The 14,253-nt window shown below is 35.1% G+C and overlaps 1 protein-coding gene across 4 annotated transcripts in view; it reads right to left on the bottom strand.

Moving 5' to 3' along the window:
* Window positions 1-14,253, bottom strand: part of SEMA3A (semaphorin 3A) — a 554,797-nt gene that overhangs the window by 170,585 nt on the left and 369,959 nt on the right. For all 4 annotated transcript variants that reach the window (XM_010804145.4, XM_024990793.2, XM_010804147.4 and 1 more), the window contains one exon: window positions 7,607-7,669. In XM_010804145.4, coding sequence (XP_010802447.1) covers window positions 7,607-7,669 — 63 coding nt within the window. The remainder of the gene's footprint in view (window positions 1-7,606; window positions 7,670-14,253) is intronic.

Raw genomic sequence — 14,253 nt, 5'->3', positions numbered from 1 at the left:
ACATGGTGACATGATGCAGGCAAGAAGGCTATAATGAATTGTTCATTTCTTATAAGTAGAGTTAAAAATGATTACGACCATAGTCAGCACAAATGAAAAGTAGACTTAATAAAATTTGTTTTGAATATTAATCTGAGTCCAGTCTTGTTAAAAAGATGATGTAAGGTTATTCACTAGAATTTTCATGAAATTCCAGTTCTCCAAGAGTAAGGATGATAAATTATAAATTTATAAACATTTTATCAAAGAGGTAGATGGTATGAACCAGTGTCACAGCGAAACAGCAAATATAGCAACTGTTTGTGAATAGTTGTGGCAGAATTGTGCTGTATCTACTTAGGTAAGCCAGAACTACATTTTTTGAAAGGAAATGTTTATCTTATAACCAAATATGAGTTACATAAATGAGTTAATAAAATAAATGTATACAGAACAATCCCTAGTATATATAGTAAGCTACAATTGATGTTAGCTATCATTATTACCAGTATTCTTTGAATATAGAATTTGAACTATCAGTTTACCTGATATTCACCTCCAAACAGAAATAAATGTACACACAATGCATGCACATGAAAATCTATGCTTATTTCTGTGGCATTTAATAAAAAGTTTTTCATTTGCTTTCATAAGCAATCAGTTGTCTGTATACCTCATCTGTCATCAAATTTCATTATGGAATCATATCTAAAACTAATAAACTGATCAGAGTCTTTCATGTGAGGTCATCTAGGGTGCCCACAAAAATTTATAATCAATAATATCAAGAATAGTAAAGGGTCTATGATTCCACTCTACTGAAAAGATAACAAGCTGCCATGGCCGTTTTACAAATGCTGACAAAAGTTATACAGCTCCTGAATCAGAGATGAAAAACTTTATTATTCACAGGCATAGCAGTAGTCAGAGTCAGCATTTCTCATGTCCATTCCCCAAGCTCCAGTTTCCACTGTGCAGTGAGAAGAGGGCCAAGTGACGCCTGCACACGCAGTGAGGTGCATCACAGCAGAAGTCCTGGTTGAGGTAAGCTCAACATTTTATAGCAGGCATAAGCATGCTGGTCATTACATTTTGAGAAAGAGGTTATGTTCACTGTACTTGCAGATAAGCATAACTGCCCTTTGCTCTAAGAGATACAATATCTCTACTTCAAGGTTATATGAAAACTAGCCTTTTGCTTAAGAATTCCTTCATTCTTTCTATGTTCAGAAGTGTGAGAGATCCACGAAAAATGATCTCCAATTATACATCAGGGTTTTGAGACTTAGTGAAACATTATGATTTTTACAGAATTAGAAGGTAATTCTAACTATCCATTTAACGTTTTAACATACCTTGAAGTCCCTAAAATAAAATTTTAAAAATGAAGTTGATGTCAGCTTTGACCTTGGAAAAAGTAAGCGAAATTCAAGGACTAACTCACATTTAGATTGTACAAAACTTAAGATGAATGTGTAGCTTCAAATTCTCAGTTGCATGCACTTGGCAAAAAGTGTTGTTGAGGTCCTGCAATTTGAGTCATGATAAATTTGATAGACAAGCTATAATATAGCATATGTTAAAAATGAATAACCACTAAGGACAAGAATAGAAAAATAAGTCTCTCAAGAGTTTCAAAAATTTCCCCAAATTCAGGTGCATGATACTGAACTTTGAAATGTATCCAAAAACAGTGATGTTAGGAGAATCTGTTATTTTTTTGTTCATCTCAGATGGCTGAAATTTTGGTTTCCAATGATGTTCAAAATATTTCCAATAGTCATAAGGTTGCCATTTGGTTTTACTGAAGCTTAGTACAAAGAGAGATGTTTAGTAGGATAAACAAAGAAGATTCAGAGAGCTATTGATTCGAAACAGATTCTTTTTCCAGCTTAGCATGTATTCCTTTTTCATTTGCAAAACAGGGTCAAGGAAGTTAATCCCTCAATAGAAATGTTATTGTGAATACAAAGTGGATTTTAAGCACCAGGAAAATATCTAAAATAATAGTAAAGGCGGCTAATAGAAGTGCGAATAGAGATATCTGGATTGCATTTACGTCCTTATTGAGGGTATCTGTACAGTAATATTACATATATGTATTTTTTTTTAAATTACAGCTCTCAAGTGACAATAATAGAAAAGGTTCATGAACATTTCACTCCTCTAGTGCAGATATACAATAACAGTGTAAATATTTATAACTGACAACACCAAGAAAAGAAGGTATAGTAGTATATATATACTGCATATTCACTTCTGGAAAAAATATATTTAAATTAATGTTATTGTTAGAAATGCAATTATCAGCAGCCTACGGCACGTTTATATTTCTTCCTTCTCTGTCTATCTATGTATACATGGAGAAAGAGAGAGACTGTAACTGTCTTAGACTAGAGATTCCCTCTTAGCACAAAGTTCATTTTTTGTGAATTAGCTGCTCAAATCCCAACTACTGACTTAATATATACATTGCATTGCAAAATTGAGCTGTGAGAAACAATGGTTTGTATCTTTCCAGTTTCCCAGGAGAATGGAGAAAGGTTTCAACTTTCTATACAGTGCTACACTCACTGACACAGGAACCATGTAGGTTTAATCAAGTGGCATATCCTGATTTCCCAGCTGGTTGTGCCATGTAAACCACCTTAAACAGACTTAAGAATGACCTCCTTTCAAAATACATAAAATTAACCAGTATCTTTGTCTTGCTTTTCCTACTGTAGTCTTGCATCTGAATCTAATACTAAGAAGATAGCATTTCCTCCAGGATGGTTTGTTTAAAGCAGCTTTATTTCCAGAGGACTTTTAGAGAAAATACTAAAACCAGTGGGAAAAGGGTAAACTTAGGTTCAAGAAACCATGGAGAGCACTCAAGAAGGTGGTTAGTTTATCTTTGTATAAATGTTCAGGTCAATTCCTATTTTGGTTACAATTGTATCTTGGAATCCTAATGGCTGCAAAAATCACTCAAGCCTCCTTCATGTGGTTTCAGAATTACAAGAGGTCTTTAAAAGGAATTATTGTCCGTCAGTCATAGCTGACTATTATTTACTCAAGATAGAGCCTAGAATTTCCTTCAAACTGTCTGTGTATCACTGCACAGCTATGGCCCTGAATGAAATTTTTTTAAAAAAGAAAAAACAATGTAAGTGGCTGAGAAAATTTTGGTAAAGATACTGATGCTATTTTTTTATGCTTATCAAGGAAGAAATGCTACAATACCAATAAGTCAACTATTTGCTATTTTCTAAAATGATACTTAAGACAGAAATGAAAAAAGAATGCACCTGCATATTAAAGTCCCAAAATGATAAATGCCATGTATCTTATTTAAATAGTTATGTAATTGAGGTACATAAATGAGGTCACCTGAGAAGTAAAATTAATTTTAATAAAATTCATTCCAAATGTCCAAAATGTATTTTTAATAATAGGTCAATTAAAAACAATACTAAAGTAATGAGATAGGTTATGAGAAAAATAGTATGAAATATATTTCATTATTTAAATATACTGTAGTGATTGGTTAAGAGCTAAAGGAAAAAATACATTTTTCCTTAAACTAAAATACATGAAAATTGCTTTGTTCTCCTTTAATTAAGTGTTAAAAAAGAAAAAGAAAAATCCACAATGCCTGAACTGATTTGATGCAGAATGTAGAGGAAAAACAAAAGCATGTGCATTTTACCAGGTTATATCAATTACATGACTTAAGATTTGTATGACTAATACTGCTATACCAATAAACTTTCAAATGTTTATATCTCTCAATGAATACATAATTACCTATCTCTACCATAATGTATGAGACATAATTTACAAGTTTTCAGAATCCTTATTACAAAGTGTTACAAAATAATCAGGTGCCATCAATACCCTAAATCAGACTTCACAGACACCATATGGTTTAGCTCCTTTTAATTTACTTCTATCAAGACCATAAGCATATTCAGCAAGCCTGGAAAATATAATAAAGTTGCTTGTCTTGGAGAGGAAACCGCTGAGGTCATCATTAAGGTTATTCCTTGGAACTCTGGGGATCCTGACTTTACTGCAACTGCTGATCTAACTGTATCTAGGCTAACACCAGAATCCCTCAGTGTTTGGTACTGATTGAGGAGTAGGAGTGGGAGAGGAGGGAAGAAGATGAGAGGTTAGGGGAGGGGAGATGAGGCAAGGCCAGAGGCATGAAAGATAAGGGAAAGGGACTGAGATGAATTTTGGAAACCATAGACAAAAAAGAATATCTGCTATCTTAGCAACTGAATGAGCTAATTTAATCATTGGACCAGATACGGTCAGTACTTGGGCTTAATGCTTTTTATAAAATCCAGATAATCTGTCAGTTAAGTATGGTTATTATCTTCAATTTGCAAATGTTACTGAATTCAGAGCAGTGCCACACTACAGTGATCATGATCATTAGGAAGGACCAAAACATATTTCGTTAACAATGTTTTCACTTAGAAATTGTCTAAGCAACTCTATTACATACACTATGGTTTTTCCACCTGTCATGTATGAATGTGAGAGTTGGACTGTGAAGAAGGCTGAGCGCTGAAGAATTGATGCTTTTGAACTGTGGTGTTGGAGAAGACTCTTCAGAGTCCCTTGGACTGCAAGGAGATCCAAACAGCCCATCCTAAAGGAGATCTGCCCTGGGATTGCTTTGGAAGGAATGATGCTAAAGCTGAAACTCCAGTACTTTGGTCACCTCATGCGAAGAGTTGACTCACTGGAAAAGACTCTGATGCTGGGAGGGAGTGGGGGCAGGAGGAGAAGGGGACGACAGAGGATGAGATGGCTGGTTGGCATCACTGACTCGATGGACGTGAGTCTGAGTGAACTCTGGGAGTTGGTGATGGACAGGGAGGCCTGGCGTGCTGTGATTCATGGGGTCCTGAAGAGTCAGACACGACTGAGCGACTGAACTGAACTGAACCGAATAATAGTTAATATCTGTATCATGCATTACAGACTAGGTAATAATTTCATTTGTGATTGAGTCTTACAAAAATGTTATGAGTGGGTTATTATTATGTCCACACCAAGATCCCCTAGAGGAGAAAACGGCAACCCACTCCAGTATTCTTTGCCAGAAAAATCCTATGGACAGAGTCTCTGGGCAGGCTGCAGTCCGTGGGGTCACAAAATTGGACATGACTGAGTGACTGAGCACACACACAAAGACACCCTTAAAAAGACCGGAACATGTAAGATATTTCTTTCAATTTCTAATGTTCATTATCTGTGTGTTAATGCAGAACTTCAAATCCATATATGCCACACAACACCAAAAACATCAGCAGAGACACAAAATTTTTTATCTCAGCTTTGAGTAGTGTACTCAAAATGTTTCAAAATTTTTGAATGAGAACATTTTGAATGAATACTCTGAATCATTATATTTCCTGATTAAGAAAATGGTGCTAATGATAGCCATTTGGTAAATTTATTATTAAAAAACTACAAATAAAATACTATTTAAATTATCATAGTGCTTGGCAAAGGAGGGATTCTCAATAATTTTAAGTGCCTATGTCTTTGCCTGTTATATTTTAATAGAAAGAGAAAAAAATGTGTTTTTAAAAGTGACAACTGTATACAGGTAAAGCCTCCATTTCTCTCCATTCTTAGTTATTATTACATTGCAATCTTTCAAATTTGTTAGTGTTAAATATAGCATTTTGATAAATATTTACTTATTCAGTCATATATTTTGCCCACACTTATGCAGTAGTATAAATAATTTTCACAAAAACCATTTAACTCATAATTGCAAAATATGTACTGTCCCATTTAACGGATAAAATACTATAAATCCACTCCACCAGTTAAGGTGCTTGCTCAAGTAAAATTAATGAGTCAGTGGGAATCAACGTAAAATTCTCGGCTTTTTTGAAGTCTTATTTAATTTTTCAACTTACTCCTTTTCAATCACCCTAAACTATGTATTAATTTAGGATAGTATAAAGTTTGATAGAACAGAATTTTTGTCTACTTTCACGTAATCGGAAAAATGTTTATGCTTCTGAAGGTGTAATATGAGTTACAATCTTTATATTTAAAATGAATTTTTTTTTTTGGAGGCGGGTAAAGTAGAAAAGGATAGCTTTATTGCTTTGCCAGGCAAAGAAGGACACAGTGCGCACCTGTCTCAAAAAACTATGTGTCCCTAAACTTAAATTTTTAAGGATAAATTTCCCATGTTTGCTCATATGTCTTAATCATAGGCAGAAGATGCCTGTGCTCTGTGCACCTCCATCTGTTTTCACTGGTAGCCAACACTGCTGCCATCCTTTCCCATGAACTCAGATTTCACTTCAAATCATTCTAAATACATACATCGTAGGCAGCTGCTACCAATCAATCAGATTGTCCCTCGAAAATATCTATCTACCTATCTATCTACATACATACATATATACATACATACATACAAGTTGATTTATGACTTAATGCACTTAGGATAAATTTCTTCTAAATGCTAATCCAGAGACAAAACATTTAAACTTATTTCCTTTTGTTTTGGATCCAAAAATACCTGATAAAACATAAAAAAAAAAATCATATTTAAAATTCTGAATTTATTTTAAAGCATTGATTTAAATGATTATAACTGCCTTTCATGATCTGTGCAGATACATGGCTATGCTTCAAACCTGTGACTCGCTGACAAAGCTTACCTCAGGAAAAATGGCCTCTACCTATTGCTACTAAGTCGCTGCAGTCGTGTCCGACTCTGTGCGACCCCATAGACAGCAGCCCACCAGGCTCCCCCGTCCCTGGGATTCTCCAGGCAAGAACACTGGAGTGGGTTGCCATTTCCTTCTCCAATGCGTGAAAGTGAAGTCGCTCAGCTGTGTCCAACTCTTAGCGACCTCATGGACTGTAGCCCACCAGGCTCCTCCATCCACGGGATTTTCCAGGCAAGAGTACTGGAGTGGGGTGCCATTGCCTTCTCCACCTATTAATCATTGTAGGGATTGCTTACTGTTCATTTCATCTTTTGTCCGGAGTACCAAAGACAATGTCTATTACATAGTCATTTCTCAATTCATATTTCCTTAAGGAATGAGTACATGAAATATAGGAAGTAAGGAGGAAAGGAAAGATGAAAGTTCATAGGGAGAAAGGAGAAGAGAAGCATAAGGCAGAAAGGAAAGCAGGGGAGAGAAAAGAAAGAAAAGAAATAGAATGAAATGGAAAGAAGGTGTAATTTAATCACAGTGACTCAGAAGAAGAAAAATTTCAATTATTCAAAAGGAATTAAGAAGAATTAACATCGAAAACCAATCTGTACAAATAAGTTGTTTCACTGGCTATAAGTATATATGCTAAAAAATGCATTTTGTTAATTACCTTTTGCATATATAAATCATCAAAAGGAACACATTTTTGCTTTATTAGATATATTGTCAATTTTACCCACTTGCTTTGCATTAAACTTTCAATGTTTTACATAAAAATGTCAAAATATTCAAAATTATGTATCATTAATTTGTTTTGAAAGAGTGATTAAGTCCACAAAGCATGATGTTTCATATAAAAATGAGCAAAAATGATGCTAGAATAATAAATTCCTTATGCAATTACTAAAATAACTTACTAGATTGATACTTACCAGAATATCTTTTCCAGCCCACTTGCATTCATCTCTTCTGGTGTAAGATACTGGCCACACAATCTAAGGGCAGAAAAGAAACATTATTTTCTGCCAGTTAAGTTTTCTAAGAGATCCAACATTACAGTCTGTTAGATCAAGTAGGGCAACTGAGACAAAGAAAGTTCCAGAAAGCATTATTGGCAAGAGACTTTGAGTGTAGACTTTAAAGTGGCATTAGATAATTAGCATGAACTTGAGTCATATACTCTCTACCTGTTAGGTTTTGCTGTATAAACAAAATTTGAGCAACACAGAAATTTATGTAGTCAATAGATCTAAACAGTGTGTGATGGAAAGAACTGTAAGATAGTTTGGGAGTGGAAGATCTTCTTGAGACCACATGAGAATCTAGTGAAGAGAGACAGAAACAGGCACAGAATGCAGCTTGCATTCTTTTCAATGAATCAGTTTTTATCATAAAATAGTGATATTGATTTTGAAATTTAAACATCAGGTGCTCTGGATCCATTTCCATAAGTCAGATCTCAGCATGACATTCTTGAATGAGCAACTGATAGGGTTAGAGAAATCCACTTTAGAAAGGAATCTTTCTTCTCTTTTTTTTTGAAAGGAAAATGGGTGAACAGTAGCACTGCATACGTTCAAGAGATAAAGGAGGAAATGAGGAAACAGATACTCTTAAAAAAAAAAAAAATCACCCACCTCACTGTGGGTAAAACTCAGATTGAGTAATAACTTTGCATTTTCATCCCTAATATTTGGTCATCATCTTTCCAAAGTTTCCTGTATGATTTGAATACAGGGACACTGGTAGGTAAATCAATTCAACTCTTGGCTTAAAGGATTGTAGATGCATTTCCCTCAATAATATTAATTAAAATATCCTCATCTAAAGTTTAACATAAACTTTTTCAGTTCCCCTGAACAATTTCAATGACTCCTATCTTTTTGGGCATAGCAATTTTAATTTTTTTAAACTCCTCTTTCTTGTCTGGTAACAACAGTTAATTTCAGGGGGAAAAAAGTCATATGTAAAAGAAAATTTCAGAGATGATGGCAGTTAGTCATTCATGTATGCTAGAAAGCTTTTAGTCTCAAAATGAATGATTATCATTCATTTGGGAACCTCTAGATAATTCAATATAAATGGTCATAAACTTAAGCAAAGGCTGTGATAATCTAGGGAATAAAGGCAAAGTGCAATGCATTTATAAATAAGAATTTAGGACTTATTGAAATAAATTATGTTGACATGGCAAGTGGATTTCAGGTCCATGTCACAATGAAAAACTCTAAAGATTTTTTTATATGTATTTATTTTTTACCATTTAAAGCACTTAATTTATGTAATCCTTTCATTTTGATATACTTTTCATGTATGTCTGTGTATGTAAAATACTATAATATAATTTGCATCATAAGTTTTATTTTTCACAAAGGAATTTCATAAATTTTTTACAAAGGAAGAATACAGTCACCATGATTTTAATTAACAAGCCTTACATTCTTACAATTAACATTACTCTGATTCTTGAATAAGGGCTTGCACCTCCAGTCAACAGGCTCCACAGCCCTGTCTTCTCACTGAATATGGAAAAGCCAAGTGAGCTATTCTTCCTTAAAAGTTAACAATGGAGGAAGATCAAATATAAATTTTCTCTGGAACACAGAGATAATAAATAGCAGAGCTAAGATTTGACTTTCATATTCAGCTTTTCAGACAGATTGTGCAAAAATCATGTATTATTAAAATAGATACCTTTTTTAATTCAAAAAGGCAGGTTGTTTTCTTGCAGTTTCCTGGTTTTTCATAGATGTCATTGACACAACATAGGACTCGTTTTTAGATTTCTCTCTTATGTCATTATTAACAAAAAAGTAATCATGCTAACATTCATGCTAAATTTTCTTATAATTTAGAGGGGTGTATTCAGTTCAGTTCAGTTCAGTCACTAAGTCATGTCCGACTCTTTGCAACCCCATGGACTGCAGCATGCCAGGCTTCTCTGTACATCACCAACTCCTGGAGCTTGCTCAAATTCATGTCCATCGAGACGGTGATGCCATCCAACCATCTCATCCTCTGTCATCCCATTCTCCTCCTGCTTTCAATCTCTCCCAGCATCAGAGTCTTTTCCAATGAGTCAGTGCTTCACATCAGGTGGCCAAAGTATTGGAATTTCAGCTTCAGCATCAGTCCTTCCAATGAATATTCAGGATGGATTTCCTTTAGGACTGACTGGTTGGATCTCCTTACAGTCCAAGGGACTCTCAAGAGTCTTTTCCAACAGCATATTTCAAAAGCATCAATTCTTCCGCACTCAGCTTTCTTTATGGTTCAATTCTCACATCCATACATGACTACTGGAAAATCCATAGCTTTGACTAGACATACATTTGTTGGAAAAGTAAGGTCTCTGCTTTTTAATATGCTGTCTAGGTTGGTCAAAGCTTTTCTTCCAAGGAGTAAGTGTCTTTTAATGTCATGGCTGCGGTTACCATCTGCAGTGATTTTGGAAACCAGAAAAATAAAGTCAGCCACTGTTTCCCCATCTATTTGCCATGAAGTGATGGTATCGTTTACCATGATCTTAGTTTTTTTAATTTTGAGTTTTAAGCCAGCTTTTTCACTCTCCTCTTTTACTTTCTTCAAGAGGCTCTTTAGTTCTTCATCCCTTTCTGCATAAGGGTGGTGTCATCAGCATTCAGAGGTTATTGATATTTCTCCCAGCAATCTTGATTCCAGCTTGTGCTGTATACAGCCTGGCATTTCACATGATGCACTCTGCGTATATGTTAAATAAGCAGGGTGACAATATGATGCAGCCTTGACATACTCCTCTCCCAATTTGGAACCAGTTTGTTTTTCCATGTCTGGTTCTAACTATTGTTTCTTGACCTGCATACAGATTTCTCAGGAGGCAGGTCAGGTGGTCTGGTATTCCCATCTCTTGAATAATTTTTTCACAGTTTTTGTGATTCACACAGTCAAAGGCTTTGGGATAGTCAGTAAAGTAGTAGATGTTTTTCTGGAACTCTTGTGCTTTTTCTATGATCCAACAGATGTTACCAATTTGATCTCTGGTTCCTGTGTCTTTTCTAAATCCACCTTCAACATCTGGAATTTCACAGTTCACATACTGTTCAAGCCTGGCTTGGAGAATTTTGAGCAGTACTTTGCTAGCATGTGAGATGAGTGCAATTGTGTGGTAGTTTGAGCATTCTTTGGCATTGCCTTTCTTTGGGTTTGGAATGAAAACTGACCTTTTCCAGTCCTATGGCCACTGCTGAGTTTTCCAAATTTGCTGGCATATTGAGTGCAGCACTTTCACAGCATCATCTTTCAGGATTTGAAATAGCTCAACTGGAATTCCATCACCTCCACTAGCTTTGTTTGTAGTGATGCTTTCTAAGGCCCACTTGACGTTACATTCCAGGTTGTCTGGCTCTAGGTGAGTGATCATACCATCATGGTTATCTGGGTCATTAAGATCTTTTTTGCCTATTTCTTCTGGGTATTCATGCCTTCTCTTCTTAATCTCTTCTGTTTCTGTTAGGTGCTTACTGTTTCTGTACTTTATTGTGCCCATCTTTGCATGACACGTTCCCCTGTTATCTCTAGTTTTTTTGAAGGGATCTCTAGTCTTTCATATTCTATTGCTTTCCTATATTTCTTTCCTTTAATCACTGAGGAAGGCTTTCTTATCTCTCCTTGCTATTCTTTGGAACTCTGCATTCAGATGGGTATATCTTTCCTTTTCTTGTTTGCCTTTAGCTTCTCCTCTTTTCTCAGTTATTTGTAAGGCCTTCTCAGAAAGCCATTTTAACTTTCTGCATTTCTTTTTCTTGAGGATGGTCTTGTCACTGCCTCCTGTACAATGTCATGAACCTCTGTCCATTGTTCTTTAGGCACTCTATCAGACCTAATCCCTTGAATCTATTTGTTACTTCCACTGTATAATCACAAGAGATTTGATTTAGCTCAAATGAAACATTTGCTTTTCCTGTGCTTTTCACTTTTTCATCAATTTAAGCCCAGATTTTGCAATAAGGAGTTCATGGTCTGAGCCACAGTCAGCTTCTAGTCTTGTTTTTGCTGACTGTATTGAGCTTCTCTAATTTAGCTGCAAAGAATATAATCTGATTTTGGTATTGACAATCTGGTGATGTCCATTTGTAGAGTCGTCCCTTGTGTGGTTGGAAGAGGGTGTTTGTTATGAGCAGTGCATGCTCTTGACAAAACTCTGTTAGCCTTTTCCCTGCCTCATTTTGTACTCCAACACCAATTTGCCTGTTACTCCAGGTATCTCTTGACTTCCTACTTTTGCATTCCCGAGGGGTGTGTAGTCTCAACTTATTACAGACCAGGGTGAACAAAAATGGCTTAAATATCTAACATGAAAAATAAATAAATAAATTCTGGTGTAGAAAGTGCTCTTTTGGAAAGCAATATAATGAGAATAACTATAAGTTAATAGAGCAAATATATAAATTGTCTTTTTAATAGCATTTATTTCCATGAAGGATAATTCCTAACTTTTGGTTAGATTTATTAACCTGTTGATATTTTCTTTTCCTTGCTCTACAATTTCTCATTAATTTAATTGTTGTTTAGTCTCTAAGTCATGCCCAGGTCTTTTCGTGAACTAATGGATAGTATCCCAGGAGGCTCCTCTGCCCTTGGAATATCCCAGGCAAGAATTATAGAGTTGACATTTCCTTCTCCTGGGGGTGTTCCCAACTCAGGGATTGATCCTGTGTCTTCTGTGTTGGCAGGTAGTTTCTTTTCCACTGAGCCACCAGGGAAGCCCATTAATTAATCTCATTAATAGTGCTTATATTTCTTACCCTCATATTCAAAGTGCTTCATGATCATATTTGACTTTCCCTTCTTTATGTTTCTACACATTTATCCATGGTAGCTCCTCTTACTCATTATCGAATAAGCATTTTCACCTTAAAGAGATGTAAGCCTTTATCAAGGCCAAATACGTTTTTTATGGTCCATCTAAACCTGAGTGCAGATGGTGATTGCAGCCATGAATTAAAAGACGCTTATTTCTTGGAAGGAAAGTTATGACCAACCTAGATAGCATATTCAAAAGCAGAGACATTACTTTGCCAACAAAGGTCCGTCTAGTCAAGGCTATGGTTTTTCCTGTGGTCATGTATGGATGTGAGAGTTGGACTGTGAAGAAGGCTGAGCGCCAAAGAATTGATGCTTTTCAACTGTGGTGTTGGAGAAGACTCCTGAGAGTCCCTTGGACTGAAAGGAGATCCAACCAGTCCATCCTAATGGAAATCAGTCCTGGGTGTTCTTTGGAAGGAATGATGCTAAAGCTGAAACTCCAATTTTTTGGCCACCTCATGTGAAGAATTGACTCATTGGAAAAGACTCTGATGCTGGGAGGGATTGGGGGCAGGAGGAGAAGGGGACGATAGAGGATGAGATGACTGGATGGCATCACCGACTCGATGGACGTGAGTTTGAGTGAACTCCGGGAGTTGGTGATGAACAGGGAGGCATGGAGTGCTGCAGTTCATGGGGTCACAAAGAGTCGGACATGACTGAGCGACTGAACTAAACTGAAACCTGAGACTGTGTTTTTCTCTCTAACAAGGGTTGGCCTAATATTCACCTTAAATTCATACATCTCAAGTTTAATATTATCTTGTAAGTGCCTCAAGAATTATTTGTACCCCCTACAGATTTTATACTGAGTTTATTTTATACAGATTTTATTCCTAAGTAGAGGTTTAGGAAAAAAGTTATTGAATAACATTATACATAGGTTAAAAGAGCATTAATAGACAAATATAAACAAGCAGAAGTAAATCCTTAAGAAAACTGTATTTATCTTATAAACAGTGTGACAATTAAATATTTTTGAAACTGATGTTTAAAATTAGAAATATGTCTCATATTACAGAATAATGATTTGAATCAAGAGTAGGAGCTATAGTAAGAAGACTATGATATTGGGCAAGTCACCGAACTTTTACTGAATCCATTTTTCAGCAAATATTTGCTATAAATGATATATCCCAGGCATAAAAATGTCTCCAGGATTTTTCTCAATTGTAGAATAGTAAATTGTTTTACATGACAATTTAGTGCTTTTCAATATTAGAACTTAATGTATATATATATCAAATTAAGAATATTCCTTCAGAAGAAACACAATCAATACATTAAACATATTTTGAAGTGACACCTGCTCATATATTGTCTATGTAGATATATATCACATATATTTATATTGATATATATGGATTTTATAGAATTATGAAAATTCTATAAACATTTAAAATGTGAACTGTATAGTCTCTTATTACTAAAATATGTAGTCTTCGTAATCATCTTAGATTTTCCTTCATTTTATAAAGAGTGGTTTTCTTTCACTAAAGCAACAAAAACCTGCTTATTTTGTGACCTTTACAAAAGATGTAAAGTATTTTTATCATTTCAGAAAAACAAATGGATAACTCATTTCTTTAGATAATAGATAACTTTAGGGATATTGCTATCATCTGAGGAGGCTTCAAAATCAAATAGACTGATATATATATATATATATATAATATATATATAAATATATATATATAAAGGAAATAGACTGAAGAAATCAAGGTGATTATTAAAT

This window comes from Bos taurus, chromosome 4 (assembly GCF_002263795.3).
Source record: "Bos taurus isolate L1 Dominette 01449 registration number 42190680 breed Hereford chromosome 4, ARS-UCD2.0, whole genome shotgun sequence".
Lineage (NCBI taxonomy): Eukaryota > Metazoa > Chordata > Mammalia > Artiodactyla > Bovidae > Bos > Bos taurus.
This window is presented reverse-complemented; position numbering and strand designations above follow the sequence as displayed.